A 21769-nucleotide genomic window follows, 5' to 3' on the forward strand; every position below is an offset into this window, starting at 1 on the left:
ACAGCAGAATTCAGTTTCCAGACTTTTCCCTGACCCCCAGAGAAATAGTGAACTTCCAGGTTATCCTCTCTCACATCGGTTTTCCCTACAATCATCCACTCTCCTCTGGGTTTCCTGTGGAATAAAGCTTCATAAAGACTGGGTGTTTATTCCCGGCTGATGTTTAAACAGTTGGCACCGTGGATCTGTTCAAGGGAGCAGCAGAACAACTCCAGTCATGTAATGAAATCCCAGCTCCATTTACCCTTGAGGGATAAATAACGTTATCCTCATCCATAGCATGGGAATTTCTCTGGGCTTCATAACCGGCTGTATTCCTCGTACGAGTGTATTGTTTTACAAATCTGTCACAGAGCCAAGAGCCAGGTCACGTGCAACAAATCCCAACAACCTTGTCCAGTCCCTGGAGATGGACTTGGGAGATGGTGGCGAAATCCTTAAATCTCTCCAGTGGGCACCAGGCATCACTGAGAACCTGGATTTGGACCTGGGGGATAGTGGGAAAGTCTCTAGATTTCCCAGATGGGTACCAGGCATCACTGAGAACTGGCCTGGAAATCCCCTCTGGGCTCAGAAAAAAACAATTCACAGGCTCGATGCTTGATGAAAATATTCCAAAAATCCCATGAACTTTCCTAAAAGCATGATACCATGTGCAACCCATTACTGGATCGATGTTTGGTCTCTAATGGTGGCCACAGGATGCTTGAAGGGAGTTCTAGCCATCTTCCCACTTCTCAAAATATTCCACTATTCATCCATTGTTCTCTGCATCAAGCAGAAACTAAATCAATCAATAAGCCAATCGGTGGTATTTATTGAGAGCATACTGCGTTCAGAGCACTGTACTAAATCCTTAGGAGAGTACAATACAACAGAGTTGTTAAAATCATTCCCTACTCACGAGTTTACAGTCTAAAGGGGGAGACAGACATTAATATAAATAAATACCTCACCATTGGCTTTAAGACATTTCAATAAACTCTCTTTCTTGCTCCACCTATCTCCCATTCCTCTCCCTAGCTTACCCTTTTTTATGGTATTTGTTAGGTGCTTATTATTCCAGTTAGATACAAGATAATCAGGTCGGACACAGTCCCTGTCCCACATAGGACTCAGAGTCTTAATCCTCATTTTACAGATGAGATAACCGAGGCATAGAGAAGTTAAGAGACTTACCCAAAGTCACACAGCAGATAAGTGCTGGAGTCGGGATTAGAACCCAGTTCCTCTGACTCCTTCTACTTGGCCATACTGGTTTTCACTCTCTGCCTCTCTCAAACCAACTTACTCACAGGGCTCCATTAATAATTACGGTATTCGTCAAGTGCTTACTCTGTGCCAGGCACTGTACTAAGGACTCTCTCACTGCCAACTCTCAATCTCATCTCTCTCACCTCTAACCTCTTGCTCTTGCCGATCTTTCTGCCGGAACTTCCTCCCGCTTCCCATCTGGCGGACTGAAGCTCTCCCCATCTCTAAAGTCTTTCTGAAATCACACCTCCTCCAGGGAGCCTTCCCTGATTAATCTCTCTTTTTAGAACAGTGCTTGGCACATAGTAAGTGCTTAACAAATACCATTATCAGTATTATTAATAAACACTTAACAAATGCCATTTAAAAAAATCAGTAATCTCCTTGTGGGCAAGGAAGGGGTCTTCCAACTCTGTGGTATTGTACTCTCCCAGGTGTCTAGTGCAGTGCTGGACACACATTAAGGGCTCAGTAAATACCATCCATTCATTCAATAGTATTTATTGAGCGTTTACTATGTGCAGAGCACTGTACTAAGCGCTTGGAATGTACAAATCGGTAACAGATAGAGACAGTGCCTGCCGTCTGAGGGGCTTACAGTCTAATCGGGGGAGGCGGACAGACGAGAACAATGGCAATAAATCGAGTCAAGGGGATATAGAATCAAGGGGATACCAGTGATGGATCGATTGATTAAATTCCTTGCACTCACGCTATGTCCATCTAACACCCGGTCCAGTTCTAACTAAGCGCTCGACCGTTAATGCAACCCAAGTCTCTCTGACCCACTTCCACCAGCAATATGAATTCTGCCCGGGAGACAGACGGACCAGACCCACACGTCTGGATCAGTCTGGCCCCCAGATGTCGGCTCTGGTGTTTATTGACCCAAGGAGAGTGAGTGAAGCTGCTGAGGGATGGAAAGGAAAGCAGCCTAGAATGGAACTCATCCAAGCAGAAACACTCAGGATCAGGCTCGACTCACCACCGCAGAAGATGTCCGAAGAAGGGTCCCGTCTCTCTGGCCAAGGAGCTACCTCTTCGTGAGAGTGAGATCTTCTAGTCCGGACACGCCGAGGGCGATTCTTCCTCCACGGCAGCTCCAGAATCTGTTCCTTCCTCTTAGGTCAAACTGCCATCAAGCTGGGATGGACACTTTGCATGTCCTCAACTCGATTATGGCCTCAGCCTCCTCGCTGACCTTCATGCCTCCAGCCTCTCCCCTCCCCGTACTTCGTCATCATCACGAGAAGCAGCAGATAGAGCACGGGCCTGGGCGTCAGAAGGTCATGGGTTCTAACCCTGGCTCAGCCACTCATCTGCTGTGTGATCCTGGGCTAGTTATTTCACTTCTCTCTGTTCCCTCGTCCGGGAAATGGGAATTTAGATAATAATAATGTTGGTATCTGTTAAGCGCTTACTATGTGCAGAGCACTGTTCTAAGCGCTGGGGTAGATACAGCTCACACTGGAGGCTCACAGTTAATCCCCATTTTCCAGATGAGGTAACTGAGGCCCAGAGAAGCAAAGTGACTTGCCCACAGTCACACAGCTGCCAAGTGACAGAGCCGGGATTCAAACCCATGACCTCTGACTCCCAAGGCCGGGCTCTTTCCACTGAGCCACGCTGAGCTCCTCCGTCACTTGACTGTTGTGTGACCTTAGATGAGTCACTTAGCAGTTCTATGCCTCAGTTTCCTTATCTGTAAAATGGGGATTAATATCCTGGACCCCATGTGGGACACGGATTGTGTCCAACCTAATTAGCTTGTATCTGTCCCAGTACTTGGTATGGTGTCTGTCATATAGTAAGCACTTAGTAAACACCATAAAAAAAAAACAACCCTGCCAAAGAAACCTCTTCAAACAGGACCCTCAATCTCAACATCGAGGAGGTTTGTCAGTCATTTCGTTTCAGGGATTTTTTTTAAGGTATCCATTAAGTGATTACTCTGTGCCAGGCACAGTTCTAAGTGCTGGGCTAGATACAAGATAATCAGGCTGGACGCAGTCCCTGTCCCACACTCTTAATTCCCACTTTACAGATGGGGTAACTGAGACCCAGAGACGTGAAATAACTTGCCCGAGGTCACACAGCAGACAAATGGCGGAGATGGGCTAAGAACCCAGGTCCTTCTGAGTCCCAGGCCCGTGCTGTATCCGCTAGGCCACGGGGCTTCTCAATCTGAGCCATTCTCTTGATTTCACCACAGGAGCTTTTATCTCAAGTTGCCTACTTGAAACCGCCCTCAGGTGATGCTCGTGGCACTCTCAAACAAGACTTAAGTGGTCTTCTGTAAACCCTTAAGGGTATGAGAAAATCCCCGAGTTTGATCTCTTGTCTAAATTGTGCTTTCTTTCAGGGGAAAGCCGTTCCCCCTGCCAACTCAAACTTGTTCAGACAAGAGAAAGGTATTTGCAGGGGGGAAGAATGGCTGATTGGCTAGATGGAGCCTCAAAAAATCATGGGTGAGGAATTAGTCCCCATCCGGCCCAGACCCCATGGGATTAAAAAAAACCCCTTTGGTAGGAGGGAGGCTGAGCCTCTCGGGACATTAGGAGACCCCAGAAAGTGAAATGATAAAATATCACCTCGAAAATGTAGCACCGTCTCGTAATGCCGGTCACGTTGGTGATGTTGACACGGACGACAGTGATGAGTCAGCTGGGGAAAATGCTTTCGCAAATGCGCTAGTGAAGATGATTTCTCCTTCCAAGCAGTGTCAAGGGGGATAACAATGATATTATACTTGTGGGATTTGTTCAGACATGTGCCAAACACTGTAGTAATCACTAGGGTACGAGATACAATATAATCAGGTCAGATTCAGGTCTGTTGGTTCCATCTCTCATGCCAATCCTCAACGCCCCCATCCCAGGTTTAATCAATAGCTGACCATTCCTGGGTCCATTCGCAGTCTACCTCAGCAATTGAGAGCAGGCGGGTCTGGTGTCATCTACAACGGGAATCAAATGGTCTTAGATGCTTTAACATTGTAAAATCCCTTTGCAGGATGGGTGCCGAAAAGATACATTAAAAAAATTATTCCTGACCAGTTTAATGAGAGAGAAAGTCATTAGAAATCAAAAATTAGATAATTTTGCTGCAGACATGAGTGATGGCAGTAAATGAATCACGTTTGGCTGACACGATTTAATTAGTTGGAAACATAGTGCTTTTTTAAGCTTGCGTGGGTTAAGCTTTTAAGCTTTTGATTCATAAATTTCCAGCTAAGTGTCTCAGATGTCAAAACAGCCAGATAGATCTCCTTACTCACGTCAATTTGGGATCCTCTTTTGAAATCTGATTTCAACCGCTTAGGGCCGAAGCTGCTTCGGTTGACGTGGAATCGAATTTCATAGAGTAGGTTATTCCGCTCAGACTGGGTCTCTCCGAGTCTGGCCGTCGAAGTCCTCTCAAGAGTTCCCGACCCACCAAACCCCAGGAATGCGCTTCCCCAGCCAAGGCTGGTGGAATAATCTCGGTTTTAATGAGGTCGTTTCCTCCCTTGGACATCCAGGAAGGGGCTAGCCAAGCGCCCTTTTGATGGGGAAGAACAGAAGTTCCTCCCTCCTGCTCTCCCTTATTGTTCATCGTTGGTATTTACTGAGCGCTAAGTGCTCGGGAGAGTACAATACAGCAGAGTTGGTAGACAGTTTCCCTGCTCACAGAGAACCCATCATGCGTTTTCACTCGTGCCCCGGTCTCTTTCAGCCTAAGGCAGAGGAGCCCCTTTATTCTCCCATGCGATCAGAGACCCAGAGCTGGTGTGAGGGATTGGTGACAGGACTGCCAAATGATAAAAATAATAATAATAGTACTTGTTAAGCTCTTACAATATGCCCACCACTGTTTAGAACAGGGCTGAGGTAAATACAAATTCATCAGGTTGGACCCAGTCCCTGTCCCACATGGGTCTCACACTCTTAATTCCCATTTTACAGATGAGAGAACTGAGGCCCAGAGAAGTGAAGTGACTTGCCCAAGATCACACAGCAGACATGTGTGTGAAGAACCCAGGTTCTTCTGCCTCATAGGCCCATGGCCTATCCACTACGCCACGCTGCTCCTCATAATCTTGGAGGTGAACACATTCCCTGACTCAGAATTGGTTCGAGGGCTGAGTTGTGAAAGGCCCACTAGTACAACAGGCTTGGAGTGAGGGTGTGAATCAACCTGACTCCGTGAACCGTCTGGTACGCTCCCCCTCTAGCATGTAAACTACTTGTGGGCAGGGAATGCTTCTTTCAATTATTCTGTCCTTTCAGCTCCTTGTGGGAAGGGAACATATCTACCCAGTCTGCTGCATCATATTCTCCCAAATGCACACGCTCCCTGCCCTCACCGAGCTGACGGTCTAGGAGGGGGAGCCTTTTTAATATGAATTAATCCAGTGGTATTTACTGAGTGCCTACCATGTGCAGAGCACTGTACTAAGCTCTCGGGAGAGGAAAATTCAACAGAGTTGGCAGACACTGTCCCTGTCCCTAGTGAAGTTACAGACTAACGGGGGAGATAGATTATTAATACAAATTAATCCACCAATGGTACTTGTTGAGTGTCCCCTGAGTGCACAGCACTGTGCTAAGCGTAAAGGGGAGTACAATTCAACCCTTACCTGCCAGGGTGAAAAACAGTTGGCCTAATGGATAGAACTCAGTTCTAAGCAATTGTTTCGGGAAGGAAGATCCCAATCAATAAATACCAATGATTAATTTCCAAGTGCTTGGACAGAGCTCAGCACCGAGCGGGTGCTCAAAAAACCCTACTAATATTCACGATGGTATGTATTAAGTGCTTAATATATGCCAACCACTGGAGTAGATCTGTTATAAGCAGATCGGACATAGCCCTTGTCCCCCTCAGGGCTCACCATGCAAAGGAGAGGGAGAGGAAGTAAAATCCCCATTTTACAGATGAGGAAACTGCGGCCGAGAAAAACGAAGCCACTTACCCAAGATCATCCAGCGGGCAGGTGACGGAGCTAGGATTCGAACTCAGATCCTCTGATTCCCAGGCCTGGGCTCTCTCCCCTAGGCCACGTTGCTTCTCGGTTCACCGGTGGCTCTTCCGTCAGAAACCTTCAGCACTGATGACATAACACCAACAGCTTTTCTCCTACTTACAGTCAGGTTGAGAATCCAGGGATCCCGACTCACAGAGTAAGCTAATTATTGGCTTGTCAATCAGTGAACATGAGACGATAGATTTGTTACTAATTGACCTTTAGACCACCTATCCCTTGTCCATAGTTTCCCTGGGGGCCAGAAATTCCCTGTCCCTTCTGAGAATCCGCCACCCTCCCCACTTTCAAAATCCTATGGGCCGTCAATAAGTCTCTGAAGAAGGGGAGAGTAATTGTCTGTCGGATTTGAAGAGGGAGAGCATTCCAGGCCTAAGGCAGGACGTGGGCTGGGGGTCGGAGGTGAGACAAGAGAGAGATGGAGGTACAGTGAGAAGGTTAGCACCAGAGGAGCGAAGCGTGCGGGGTGGGTTGTAGAAGGAGAGTAGGGAGGTGAGGTAGGAGGGGCAAGGTGGTGGATTGCTTTAAAGCCAATGGTGAGGAGATTTTGTTTGATGCGGGGGTGGATGGGCAACCGCTGGAGTTTTTTGAGCAGCGGGGTGATGTGTCCTGAGCATTTTGTAGAAAAATGATGGAGGCAGGAGAGTAAAGTATGGACTGGAGTGGGGAGAGACAGGAGGCTGGGAGGTCAACAAGGTGGTTGATGCAGTAATCCGGGGGGATAGGATGAATGATTGCATTAGCATGCATACTTCTTGTGGGGGGAAGGTGGGTAGAGAGAGAGAGAGAAGAGAGAGGCCTTCTTGGGATCTTAGGTCGGCTCAGCTCTATTTCTTCGAGTTCCTCCGGAGAGGCTGTTTTTGGTAAAAGTCTCAGGAAGGTGAAAGCAACATCTGCCTGCATGTTGTCTTGGTCTCTCTTGAGGAGCTGGGTCCAATTTGCTCATCTGGCAACTACCCCAGTGGTTTGGACAGCGAGCGTTTAATAAATACCGATTATTAGGGTGTGGAATCGGTCCACGGATGGAAGGTTGTGTCTTTTCTCTGAGGGGCCCAGGGGAAGTATTGTTACTCTCCTCTCTCCCTCTGCACCCCTTCTCCAGATCCAACTTTAAAACTGCTCTCTCTTGTTCCAAACACCAGGCCTCACCCTGGCTTAGCCCCAAAGCCTTTCAGGCTATAGACACAGAAGGAACAGCTTCTGCACCTCCAAGAAGCGGGAGAGCTGGGGGGGCGGGAAGGGAGAAACAAGGGTATTTCGGAAGCAGAGCAAATGACATCCGATGCACTGTGCTCTTAATTGACAATAGGTTCCATGTTGGGGGAAGGAAAATGGAGCCACAGACTGACCCAGAAAGCTCACGCTGGGCGCCTGCAGACACTTCAATCCCAGGTTGGAACGGAGGATTGCTTTAATAGCCTGAATTCCTTGGGAGGAATGCTGTGTGGCTCGGCTCGGAAAAACCCTCCAAAATGAAAAGCCCAGGTAGGTCTCACATGGAGAACCGGGGAGGAAACTCATTCAAAGCTGCATTCCTCCCTCTCCCCCCATCCCAGCCCCACAGCACTTAGGCACATAGCTATAATTCATTTATTTATGTCGATGCCTGTCTCCCCCACATCTAGACAGTAAGCCCGTTGTTGTATTGTACTCTCCCCGGCACTTAGTACGGTACTCTGCACACAGTAAGTGCTCAATAAATAAGCTTGAATGAATGAATAAATGAATAAATGAATCCAAGCCAAAGAGGTGACCTAGTTGTGAATAGCCAGACCATGGAGGGAATTGACTTTTGCTTTCCTCTGATAATAGCAATAACGGTGCACTATTCGTTAAATACTTATTATGTCCTAAGCACTATATTAAGCAATGGTGTAGATCCAAGTTAATGAGGTTGCACACAGTTCCTGCCCCCGAGACTCAGAATCTAAATATGAAGAAGAACGGGTATTGAATGTCCATTCTACAGATGAAGAAACTGAAGATCAGGGAAGTTAAGTGACTTACCCAAGGTCACACAGCAGGCAACTGATAGTTGGGATTAAAACCCAGGTCCTTTGACTCCTAGGCCTGGGGTCTTCCCACCAGGCCACGCCAGTCGGAGAGAAGATACTTCTCCTTTCCAGCTCGTGGAGAGTCTGGTTTAAGAGTCTTCCCAGAGCCCAAAGAGAGAATCAGAATCAAACTGTAAGCACTTAACAAATACCAAACTTATTATCATTATTATTATTATTATTATTATGCCCAACAAATTCCCCAGGGGAGAGGGGGCAAGTCACTGATAAGTCTACCGCCCCTAGGAAATCTCTCCTTAGTGGCCTAAAGAATCTTCCGTAAGGTCGCTCGAGCCCCGCTTCGATAGAGGACATGCCATTTTGCCAGTAATGTTATTTTTATGTTCAACTTAAAACACGATGAAACACACTTTTTACCTCAACAAGTGAAAGTGCACACGTCGGAGTCCCGAATTTGGTAAAATATATTTTATTTTTCATACAAAGAAATAGTATGAATTATTCAGAATTCCATTTCCCTAGAAACATCTTTCTCTGTGTAAAATTAATTTGTGTTGTACATACCACAAAATACTTGATTTACATTTTCGTTTTGTACAAATCGACTACTCTAAGTACCATGTTACAGAGGGCATATCGCTAATATCTGCACAGTATTTCCGATTACAGGGCTGAATGAAACTCAGCTATAAATTAATGTTATAATGTGAGAAATCTAACCACGCCTCTAGGTTGGACTGAACACTCTTTTTGAGGAAATGAAAGAGTTGACAAATGGTTGATTTCACGTGTAAATGTTGTCCACACAAGTATATCAGATGCCTACATTACTCACGTAAACCCTTTCTGATTTTCTCCATGACACAACATATTCTGGCTGGAGCTGAAATTTCATTTCTCCAGCTGTTAAAAAGCGCATGAATTTGAATTTCTATTACCCAGCATGGTTGCCACACAAGAATCGAACCAGCAGGGCTAAATTGATCATCATCATCATCATCATCATCATCAAATATTTTTAGACTGCCTAGTGAGTCTGGGAAACTGAACTATAAGCTACCCACCAAATCCACTGGCAGTTGGAGAAACAGTTCTGAGAAAACGAAACGAGAGAAAGTGAAATGAGAATATTTTTCAACGGGGCGCAGAACAGAACGGGGTGAAATTACCAGTGATTCAATAAATACCAGACTTCCGCGAGAACTGGAAGAAATTCACCCATCTTCAAAGTTGAAGTTGCCAAGACACCAAAGGGTAGCTGAGTTTGAGAAAAATGCCAAGTAGCAGCTTAAAAGGTAAGTTCGGTGACCTCGTGCAACACCAGAACAAGAAAGGACACAAGGCTTAATTCCACACATTGCATAAATTGTCCAGTAGGATGACACAACATTCAAGTTCTACAGTAATCATTGTCATGGCATGATGATTTACTACGGAAGAGTGATGTTTTACTACGGAACAAACGCCTTCTCCTCAGTCAATAAAAAATTCAAGTTAACAGGCTCCGATGGATGCTGCGTTCAGTACTTGGATCGTCTATTTTTCAGAGTAAACTTTGTTCTAGGACAGCAGCGCCGGCTGGTGACTTTTGTTTGGGATCATCGATCCAATCCTGAAAATAATTCTGCTCCATTTCGGCGCACGTGCCCAAGTGACATCGCGCACTTGGGAAACTCTCACCTTGCTCTCGTTCTTGAGGGCCGAGAGAGAAACCTGGACGAAACGGAAGTCATTCTGCTAATGGGCTGCATCGTTTTTTTCCAAAAAAAACACCCGGCAGAAACCCGATGTGGGGATTCTCTGAGCTCAGAACCCCTCTCCAATGACCATATTCACTCTCATAATTGCCTCTGCCGCCTAATCTGGCCTCTCCCAAGATTTTCGCGGGGGAAATTTTGTCAACGGTGACGGTGGGTGGGGTGAGAAGACATATTGGGTCGGAACGTCACAGATGAAAGTTCTCAGAGTTGGGGAATCTACGTGGTAGGGAGAAGAACGTCAGGATGCATTCATGCTGCAGTCCAGGAAACCGGGATAGGAAGAGAGGGTGGGCAGGGTTGGTTCACTGAGCAATTAACGCACACAGCACCTGGGAGAGTGCAACAGAACAAAAACATACCGTCTCAAGTCCCCGGTTAACTTCTTCCTCTCCTTTTTCCTTCTCTTTTTCTCTCCTGCTCCCTTAATGCAAGACTTAATTCTCCATGTAATAGCCATCCCCCTGCTTTTGAGGTGACCAAAAATCATGATTATATGAGTCCATATGGTATTCTGACGTTATGCCTTCTCCCGCTTAAGGGAGGGGGAAGAGGATGTCAGGATACGGGGGACAAGCTAAATGACTTTTCTCTAGGTCGGTTTGCTTTTTGGGGGGAAAGCCTCGAAATCCTTACTTTGGAAAGGATCCACGCCCAGACCCACCGACATTTACTGGATGTCTCTGTTTCAGTCGAGGGGTCCGGATGGTGAAGGGAGAGACTGGGCTAGCAATAGCCCTCACGTCAGGTGTTTCAGCAGTGGCCCATCAAAGAACATTCCGACACGAGGATCTTTCAGGTGACCACGTTCTGAGTCGAGCTTCCCGCATTTACATCCGAATCCACAGGTGGGTACGCGAAGCATCCGTGTTCCCTACCCCTCTCCCTGGGTATTCGGTTCCTCCGGTGTGTAGTTTGGGAGTGTTGCGTTTATACACACGTCTCATGCAAATACTCATCCTCCATCTTGCTCGGCAAATACCCCGACACTCCCATCTGACTTGTATTTCAAATGCTCCTTTAGGTTCTACGATAGGTGCATTTAATCCAAAAGTAATTGCCCTATCATTTGAGCGCTCCGTTTCAGGAGGAGGATGACAAAAATAACCGCATATTTACCCTGGAGTTACATGATACTTACTGCAGCCTTACTCCGGTGCCAGGAAACGGTAATTAAGTGATCAGCAGTTGCCATCTCAGTGGAGTTAGGACGGGGAGGAGAAAATTCTGCCCCGGGGACGGTGCTGAATTCCAGGCCCTAGGGGATTCTGGATCAGCGTATTGCACAGGAACTTAAGTGAGCGGCTGGAGTGACTGCAGAAGGATACGGTGCAAGCTTATCCTACCTGGATGGCCCCACACACCTGCATCTCCAGGCCACTCTCACACTACCACTCGCTTCTAGATTGAAGCCACTCCCTCGACGGAGAACGGCCGGACTTGCAGACGAACCTGTTCTCAGGCTAGGGTCTTGTCAATCAGTCACTCGAAATCACATTTATTGAAAGCTAACTCTGGGCGCTTGGGAGAGTACAATACGGCGGAGTTAGTAGACACGTTCCCTGCCCGCACCGAGCTTACAGTCTAGAAGGGCGTATTGAATCGATCCCCCTTTTACAGATGGGGGAACTGAGGCACAGAGAAGCGAACCGGCTGGCCCACGGAAACGCGGCGGATAAGCGGCGGAGCCGGAATTAGAACCCAGAGCTTCCGACTCTCAGGCCCGGGCTGTTTCCGCTAGGCCACGCTGCTTCCCTTTTATGACCTCTGATAAAGCCCCAGAAGACCCAGTCCTCCATCGGGGGGTGAACTCTTCCCCGCCCCTTCGGGCTCCATCCCCCCCGATTTCAACCACCACCCTCTACCAGGCCTGGTTTTCTTTGGTGTGTCAAAGCTGAGTGCTTTGCATCAGTGCCCGACCTTCAGGCCCTTCCCAAGGGGGGAAACGAGCAGCGGATCTCTCTGAGTATTTCCACAGCCGCTCGACAGCTTGGTGAAAGGGAGTTAGCCAAAGTCTGTGCAGAGTTTCAGCCGGGGTTGGCATCTGAGGGGGGAGCAGAACACCCTGGGAGTTGGGGGCAAAATCAAAATTGGACGGAAGCGACAGTTCACAATGGCAGAGGGGCTGCCGGCCTTCCCTCAGAGGAAGTAAATCCGCCGGAAGCTCCCGCCGGGCAGGGGGGCGACATCTCTCCGGGTACAGACGGCAGTGCCACCGGGAGCGAGGAACCCGGGGCAAATAGAGTCGAGAGGTTGGCGGACAGTGATGAGGGAAGACCTAATACCCGTAAGGAAAAGAAAAACAGAACTTGTGCTTTTTTTTTTCTTCTTCATCTTCTTCTTTCTCGTTTAAAACACTGCGACTACGAAAACGAAAACACCACCAGGTCCGCGGGGAAGAGGAGCAAGAGGTGAGACGAAAGGGTTAGAGTTAAACGCTCTGGAATGTTAACAGGTTATGGAGTCGTGCGCTAAGAGAGGAGGGTGGCTAGGCAGCTTTAGTGAATTAATTGCTGGAGAATTAAAAATAAATTATTATAAAATAGATTTCTGTACATTTTACATACATATATATTCTCTCGCTCGCTCGCTAAGCCACTGTTGCACGGGGGAGCCCCTTCCCCTCCCCGCAGATCCCGGGGGGGTCCCCCTCAGTCCCAGCCGAAGTCTTGCCCGGTCATCTGGTAGAACTTCCTGTTGAAGGGCCGGTAAAAGTCCCGCAGTCGGCGCAGCACCTCGGGCCGGATGGCGGGGTGCGTCCGGCCCTTGGTCTGGCCCAGGCAGTGCGGCCGGCCGCTGCCCTCGGCCTTCTTCAGGCACGGGAAGCCCTTGGTCTTGTTGAAGTAGAAGTGCTTGTCGGTGACGATCCTCTTGAGCCCCAAGAAGTCCTGGACGCGGGCCAGCTCCCCGGCCGGGTCGCCGACGAGCCGCTCGCCGCTGACGAAGAGCATCTGACGGAGCGGGAAGTGGCGGAGCCAGCGTTCCAGATGCTTGGCGTAGATGCCGATCTGGACGGCGCTCCAGGAGGCGTCCACCGGGCCCGCCGCCGTCCCGTTCCGGAAGGTCAGGCTCTCGAAGGGCGGGATGTCCGGCCGCTTGGACAGGGTCTGGGTGTAGTCCGAGACGGCCCGGGTCACGGGGTCGCGGACCACCACGATCAGCTTGGTGCCCTTGGACATGGCCGAGATGCGGGCGGGGGCCTCCTTGGTGACGAAGTAGCTGGGGGTCTTCTCCATGGTGATCTGGCCCTCCAGCGTGCGCGGCATCAGGTCTCTGCAAACCAAACCGAGCACAGGCAGGTCAGAAGGAGAGGACGGTCGACCCCCGTGGAGCATTCGTTCGTTCATTCAATCGTATTTATTGAGCGCTTACCGTGGGCAGAGCACCGCGCTAAACGCTTGGGAAGTACAGTTCGGCAGCAAATGGAGACCATCCCTACCCGACAACGGGCTCACAGTCTAGAAGCGGGGAGACAGACGGGCTTTCTTGGGAGACTGTCACTCCTCGGTTCCGAAATCACGAAAAGCGACGGAGCTCGGTGGAAAGAGCACTGGTTTGGGATTCCGGTGACTTGGTTCTAATCCCGGCTCCCCTACTTGGCCACCGTGTGACCTCGGTCAAGTCATTTCACTCTACCGTGCCTCAATTTCCACATCTGCACCGTGGAGATTCCGTACCGGTTTTCCCTTCCCCTTAGACTCTGAGCCCCATGTGGGATAGGGACGGTGTCCGCCTGGATTATCTTGGATCCAACCCAATGTTATTATTATTATTATTATGGTATTTGTTACGCGCTTACTATGTGCCAAGCACTGTTCTAAGAGCTGGGGTAGATACAAGGTAATTAGGTTGTCCCACAAGGGGCTCACGGTCTTAATCCCCATTTTGCAGATAAGGGAACTGAGGCACAGAGAAGCTAAGTGACTTGCCCAAGGTCACAGAGCAGACAGGTGGCAGAGCCGGGATTAGAACCCCCGTCCTCTGAACGTCCTCTGTTTCATAAATAGCAAGCGTTCGACGTAGACCGTCGCTATTATCCTGAAGCAATTCATTTCGAGGGACCCTCAGAGGTGGTTCCTGTTTCTGAGACACCAGGGGTCCTCCCTTATCAGGGAGACAGAGAAAAAACCTACTATTCACGCTGGTCCAGGGAGCTGAGCCGCTTAGGCTTACGGTGGATTGCCCTACTTGGGGTATCAGCCACCTACGCTAACAAGATAAGGTTCCCTAGGGCTGGGATGTTGGCCCTGGAGCTGGCAGCATCGTTAGCCAACGAAGGGGCAATCTATGCGTTAAATAAACGAACGGAATGGCAGGTTAGAACTCCTCTTCCTCTCTCCTTCTCTCTCTTCCCTCCCTCCCCGCCGATTTCTCTGCTGTTCCTTCGAACCTGTAAAACAGGCCTAGGGAGAAATACATTTTCCAAGTCGGAATGACAGGTGGCTGAGCTCTAATCCAATTCTGAAGCCTTGGTGATCATGCTTTTTCTCCCCGTCTGCACAGAGAGATTCAAATTAATCGGCTGACACTTCTCTATAGGAGGAGAGAGGGTGGAGACTGTGGAAGGGACGGGTTGGAGGGGGGGAGATTTGCAAAGTTTTGATCCGTTTATTAAACGTGTAACCAGTGAGCGGGGGCAGCTGACCTGGGCCGGGAAACCCGGACTCCTGATTCAGCGTCCGTGTCCCGAACAAGCGCCTTCGCCTCTGAGCTAACTGCAATTGCTCCCAGGGCCTTGCCCACCCACCCGGGCCGGGATAGACCCTCACCCCGAGGAGCTTCTTTTAGGCACTTCTGAGGAGGGGAGAGTCCTGAGCGATCGCTAGGTGCCAGTGTCCGACCAACGGGGCTGGCGAAACTCGAACTGGAGGCCACTGGAGACCAAAGGGGAGCGGAAAGAAAATTCTCCAATGGCCAGTGGTATCTCAAACCCCAAACTCAATGAAGGAAGCCCCACATAGGCATGGGTTTTGGGTAATTTCAGGGCACATATGAGACTTGAGAAGGTCGCATTCCAGCTTCCCCGTTTTCCCACGTTTGCCCTGTTGAGAAGGCAGAAAAGGGTGATTGAAGAAGGGCCGGGAAGCCTGGTGGCGAGGCCGGGTCTTTCCCATCCCCCGTCTGCCACCGGCCTTTGGGTTCAAACCTGAAAGTGGGTCTGATCCTCGTCGATGCCCCTCAGGTAGGTGCTCTCCCAGGCTCCCTAAGTGAATGAAAAGAAACCCTATCATCCCTTCCCTCTCCTTCCCTGTTGGAATCATCAGTTTCCAACAGCGATAATAATAATTTTAATAATAGTAATGATAATTTTGGAGAAGCATCGTGGCCTAGTGAAACAAAACACAAGCCTGGGAGTTCAAAGGTCAAGGATTCAATCCATCCTAAAAGTGCTCAATCCATCTTTAGAGATCTCCTGAAAATGAGATTCTTCCTCTCTGGGGGAACGTTGGGAAGAGGAATGAATAAATTCAATTGAAATCCTTCTTTGGATTAATGAGGCCAAGCGTAGTGGTGTAAATCCCATGGAGGGAAGGCCCAGTTCAGAGCCGTATACAACCAGAGCTGCTGTTATCACAGATCCCAGGCAGGACCGTGGACCAAAATACTTAACCAGAACCTTCACATCTGGCAAACCACTGCTCTCCCCATCTTCAAGGCTCTTCTACAATCATATCTCCTCGAGGTGACCTTCCCTGACTTATCTCTCTTCTCCCACCCTCTTTCATTCGTTCACTCAATCATTTGATCGTATTTATTGAGCGCTTACAGGGAACAGAAATACTCCCTGCCCACAACGAGCTTACAGTCTAGAGGGGTTAATAATAATAGTAATAATAATAATAGTATTTGTTAAGCACTTACTTACTATCCCCTTTTACCATCACTGTAACAGTTCTCTGTCACCCAAGCCTGCAAATACTTTCCTCCCTCCCTCCCCTGCCGCTGCACTGATGGATGTAGCTTTACATTCTATTGCTTCCCCTGACCTCTAATTAATCGTGACATCAATTTCCTTGCTAGATCGTAAGCTCCTCGAGAGCAGGAATCCTGCCTCCTAACTCCATCACGCGGTGCTCAATAAATACTATCACGGGAATCCCCCACTACCGTTTCCGTTGCGGGCTGAAATCTGGAAGGACCGAAGTACGCTCAGTTCTTCCATGAACGGTCTTTTCACTGTGGGTTTTTGGATAAAAGCACGTTAGGGAATTAGAGAACGCCGCCGAAAGATACATCTGGGAGGCTGTGGGTGGGGAAGACGTTGCTCGTTTAATAGTTTGAGTTTTCCTTAACGTGGAGATTTGCTAGACAGGTACCCCCTGCACGGCACGGATAATAATAATTGTGATATCGGTTACAGGTTTACTGTGTGCCAAGCACTACACTAAGCGCTCGGATAGATAGAGGCTTGGGAGTCAGAGGTCATGGGTTTGAATCCCGGCTCTGCCACTTGCCAGCTGTGTGACCGTGGGCAAGTCACTTAACTTCTCTGTGCCTCAGTTACCTCATCTGGAAAATGGGGATTAACTGTGAGCCTCACGTAGGACAACTTGATTACCCTGTATCTGCCCCAGCGCTTAGAACGGTGTTCTGCACATAGTAAGCGCTTAACAAATACCAACGTCGTTATTATTATATTCAGGTGGGACACGGTCGCTGTCCCACATGGGGCTCACAGTCCAACGGGGAGGGAGAACGGGTATTTAATCCCCGTTTTACAGATGAGGCTCACAGTAAGGGCTTACTAAATACCACGAGTAGGCCTAGAGTGGAGATTGGAGACATCTCTTGGATGTCTCTGCACAAGTAGAGCTTAGAGATATCTCTGCACAAGCCAGGAAAGGAGGCCAAGAAAGAAGACCTATACAGACCAATCCATCCGTGGTATTTATTGAGCGCTCACTGTGGACTGAACACTATACTAAGTGCTGGAAGAGTTCAGTACATAGTTGTAGACCCCTTCCCTGCCCACAAGGAACTTCCCAGTCCTCCTAATTATCTCACTTATGTACATATCTATAAACTATATAAGTTATTTATATTATTGGCAGTCTCCCCCTCTACACTGTAAGCATGGGCAGGAAACATGTCTGCAGACTCTGTCATGTTGTGCTCTCCCAAGCGCTTAGTATATAGTAAGTATTCAATAAACACCATTGATAATTATGATGACCACACCGCTATCACCATGGAGGACAACCTACAGGGAGAGGAGAGGATTGGGGGAGCTCCAAAATACCCCTGGGTCCCCCGTAAAGGGAAAAGAGCCGCTGCTTTCCGTTGACCTTCCAGGGACATCAGGAAGAAGAACGAGAAAACCATGAAGCACCTCAGAGTGCCTCGTGGAAAAAGCAAGGGCATTGCGAGTCAGAGGACCTGAGTTCTGATTCCAGATCCGACACCTGCCTGCTGTGTGACCTTGGACAAGTCACGTAACTTCTCCGTGCGTCAGATAGCTCAACTATAAAATGGAGATGAATAATGTTGGCATTTGTTAAGCGCCTACTATGTGCGGAGCACTGTTCTAAGCGCTGGGGTAGATACAGGGTCATCAGGTTGTCCCACGTGAGGCTCACGGTCTTCATCCCCATTTTACAGATGAGGTAACTGAGGCCCGGAGAAGTTAAGTGACTCGCCCACAGTCACACAGCTGACAAGTGGCAGAGCCGGGATTCGAACCCATGACCTCTGACTCCCAAGCCCGGGCTCTTTCCACTGAGCCACGAGTCCTGCGAGCCCACGCGGGGCATGGACTGTGTCCAACCCGATTAGCTCGTATCTTCCTCCGAGCTCGGTACGGTGACTGGCACCTAGTAAGAAATCCCCTCAAAAAGACTCAAATGAGTTACAAAGGCCGGAACCGTACTCTCAATCAATCGATCTCTGATTATCTGGTATCGAACCCAGTGCTTCGAACGGTGCCTGGCACATAGTACCCAGTACCCTGAAAAAGCGAAGACCGCAGAGAAGGAGAGAGATGGGAAGCCGGAGATGCAGAACGGGGAATCATCCAGAGAGACGGTAGTCGAAGTCACGGGAGCGAGTGAGCTCCCCAGGGGAATTTTTCCAGAACCCAGGGAGCCAGCCAGGGCGTGTGGCCTCTTAAGCAGAAGTTAATTCACTGGCAGCCCCCAGCCTGCTGTTCGTCTCAGAGCGGCTCTTGGCCTCGCCACCGTAGCGATAACCACATTTGAGAATTCTGCAAGACAGACGGTTTGAAAGCAGGCCTCTGACAGGCCTCAGGAAAGGCGGTTAAACCAATAAACCATCTCAAATGGGCCACGGGGGCCGCCGCTGGACCTCGCCCGGCGGCTTCAGGAATACCGTGCCGGTGGCTCCCTCCGTCCTTTTCTCGTTCTGTTCCTTGGCCCAGGAGGTAAGGAAGGGCAGAGAGGGACCGGGGCGCTGGGTGGGGGAGGAGGATGGATCCAATCACGGATGGCACTCTGAGGCCAGGGATAATCGTAATAAATACTATTTGCGGTGTCTGTTAAGGACTTATTACCTTCCAGACATTATTCTAAGCTCCGGGATCGATACGGTAATCGGATCGACGCAGCTCCTGCCCCCACGCAGGACTCGGAGTCTGTGGGGAAGTGAAAACAGGCATTTAATTCCCTTTACAGATGAGGAAACTGAGGTCTGGAGAATAATAGCAATAATAAGAATGATTATGGTTATTTGTTAAGCGTTTACTATGTGCCAAGCAATGTTCTAAGCGTTGGGAGAGATACGAGGTAATCATGTTGTCCCACCTGGGGCTCACAGTCGTAATCCCCATTTTCTAGATGAGGTAACTGAGGCACAGGGAAGTGAAGTGGCTTCCCCGAGGTCACACAGCAGACAAGTGGTGGAGCCAGGATTAGAACCCAGGTCCTTCTGATTACACTGGGAGGATCATACAGCACTTAGTACAGTGTTCTGCACACAATAAACCCTCGATAAATATCCTTCTTTGTTGATTTCTTCAACAGGGAACCCTGTGCTGGGAGAGCAGTAGAAAGACCACGGGTCTGGGAGTCGGGGGACTTGGGTTCTAATCCTGGCTGTGGTACTTGTCCGCTGCAACTCCTTGGGCAAGTCCCTCAGGTTTTCTGTGCCTCAGTTTCCTCACCTGTAAAATGGGGATTCAATGCCTTTTCTTCCTGTCAGTACCATGAGCCCTATGTGGAACATGGACAGGAACCAACCTGATCATCTTGCATCTACTCCAGCACCTAGTACAGTGCTTGGCACATAGTAAGTGCTTATTATTATTAGCCACTGGCAGGGCAGTGTCCAAGATCTGACTGCCACACCCGCCGTGCAGCTCTCCGGGAGCCAATATCCAAAATTTAGGAGTCAAAGTGGGGACAGGAGTGGACGTTTTCAAGCCCTATTGTTTTCTTTAACGGCATTTGTCAAGTGCTTACTTTCGGCCACGCACTGTTCTAAGCTCTGGGGTACAAAGTAATCAAGTTAGACCCAGTCTCGGTCCCCTATGGGGCTCACAGTCTTAATCCCCATTTTACAGATGAGGTAACTGAGGCAGAGAGGTGAAGTGCTCTGCCCAAGGTCACACAACGAACAAGTGGCAGAGCTGACCTAGAATCCATTGGAATCCACGTCCTTCTGACTCCTAGACCCGCGCTCTATGCGACAGGCCGTGCTGCCGGCTTACTCGCAGAAGAGCGCGGGACTGGACGGAAGACGGACCTGGAGGAGAATTCACTTGGAGCTATTGAGAATCAGGGGTCTCTCCTCTCTCCCCAAGGTGGCACTGGATCCCTGGGTGCCATCTGAAGGCAGGGGTGGTGGGCTGGAAGGATGGGGAGCCGGGGGGGGGGGACTCTCCATTTGGGTTGGCAAATGGCAGAATAAAAATAGAAGAGCTGTGAGCCACGGCGGTATTCTTGAAAGGGTGGTAACTCAACCCGGGACTGGAGGAGGCATGCCATGAAATTTACACAAAACAGATGATGGGAATTAATGAATGTCACAGGAGAAGGGAAGAGTACATGCACCCCAAGAATCCAGAAAACACGGGGCCGACGCTGAGAGTATTTCTGCTCTGCCCACGGAGGGCTCAGAGACCCACAAGATCACCGAACAAAAATTTGCTGCCGCCCGCCTCCCAGCTCTAGCGCCTTTCCCTCCTCTTCCTCCGATCTTGGGAGAGTTTCCTTTCTCCATTGCTGACGGGCAGAAGATTTTACCTCCAGGAATCTCCTGGTGACGGCACAGACCTCCAGTGGAAAGGCAGTGGAGCCTTGTGGCTGACTTGGTTAACTAAGATCTAACAAACCTTGTACTTCAGAGGGGATTGGGGTGGAGAGGAGGGTTTGGGGGACTCACAGGAGCAGCCTTCCTGCACTGCAAACACCCACCCTCCTCCCGGAAACCGAACAGTAAGAACTGGCTATGGCACAGCAGGGAGAATCCTTGAATCAGTCCATCCATCGATGATATTTACTGAGTGCCTACTGAATGCGAGCCACTGTACTAAGTGGTTCTGGCTCCCCGTTCCCTCCCTAGCCTCCTCCAGCTGAAACCTAGGGGTCCCCTGCCCCTCCACGAAGGGGCTTCGTTTCTGGGTTGTGCCCTCCAGTGAGGCAGGGCAAAAAGCCAAGCAAAAGGAGTATTTTGAATCACCTGGGGTTTAATAAGTATCCCCTTACCCACCCTCCCCTCATGGCTGGACAGAGAGCAGGGTCAGGCTGTAGCTCGTGGTTAGCGGTCGGTCTCCTCCCACTCTCAGGCAGAGGTCACACGTCCGTATCACCCATAAAGTCTTACCCATAGTTTTCCTACGTCTCACTCTCCATGAGCTGGCCGGGATAGCGCCCCGAACTGAAGCCAGCCTCCCTGACTTTCTCCTCTAGACAGTAAGCTCGCTGTGGGCAGGAAAAGTGCCTGTTTATTGTTATATTGTACCCTCCCAAGCGCTTAGTACAGTGCTCTGCACAGTAAGCTCTCAATAAATACGATAGACTGGTTCGCATCCCTGGGGGAGGGAGAGATCGAGATGCCCCAAAATGAGAGCACATCTCCACCTTCAGCACCATCTTCCGTATTTACTGAGTGCCTACTGTTGGCTGAACACTGAACCCAATCATGTGTAGAGCACTGTACTACTGTAGGCCAGGCCTTGACGATGATCACGGTATTTGTTAAGCGCTTACTATGTGCCAAGCACTGTTCTAAGCGCTGAGGTAGATACAAGCTAATCAGGTTGTCCCACGTGGGGCTCGCAGTTTTAATCCCCATTTTACAAATGAGGGAACGGAGGCACAGAGAAGTGAAGTGTCCTGCCCAAAGTCACACAGTTGGCAGGGCCGGGATTAGAACCCACGACCTCTGACTCCCAAGCCCGGGCTCTTTCCACTAAGCCATGCTGCTGCTGAACCTGGGAACCTCCAGTCGAGGTAAGACAGGCTTCCTGCCTCCGAGGAAGTTACAATCTAATGGGGATGCTTATATCCTCTCAGGAAGTCAGTCAATCGCATGTCCTGAGCGCTTACTGTGTGTAGAGCACTGTAGTGTGCTCTTGGGAGATATAACAGAGACGATCCCTGCTCACGACGAGCTTACAGTCTAGAGGGGGAGTCGGGCATCGATAGACATTTCAAAAACTTACAGATCTGAACCTAAGCGCTTTGGGGTTGGGCTTTCCAAAGTAGCAGTGCTTTTCTAGGTAACTGGGATTTTCTTGGGAAGGGGAGTGGATGGTGGGGCGGAGA

General features: G+C 49.4%; 1 protein-coding gene across 1 annotated transcript in view; it reads right to left on the reverse strand.

The window, feature by feature from the left end:
* Nucleotides 1-8745: 8745 nt before the first annotated feature.
* Nucleotides 8746-21769, reverse strand: part of LOC100078354 (heparan sulfate glucosamine 3-O-sulfotransferase 3B1-like) — a 41994-nt gene continuing 28970 nt past the window's right edge. Inside the window, exon 3 of the mRNA XM_039914263.1 lies at nt 8746-13322. Within this exon, the coding sequence (XP_039770197.1) occupies nt 12701-13322 (622 nt within the window). The 3' untranslated portion in view covers nt 8746-12700. The remainder of the gene's footprint in view (nt 13323-21769) is intronic.

Source organism: Ornithorhynchus anatinus, chromosome 15 (genome assembly GCF_004115215.2).
Source record: "Ornithorhynchus anatinus isolate Pmale09 chromosome 15, mOrnAna1.pri.v4, whole genome shotgun sequence".
NCBI classification, from domain to species: Eukaryota; Metazoa; Chordata; class Mammalia; order Monotremata; family Ornithorhynchidae; genus Ornithorhynchus; species Ornithorhynchus anatinus.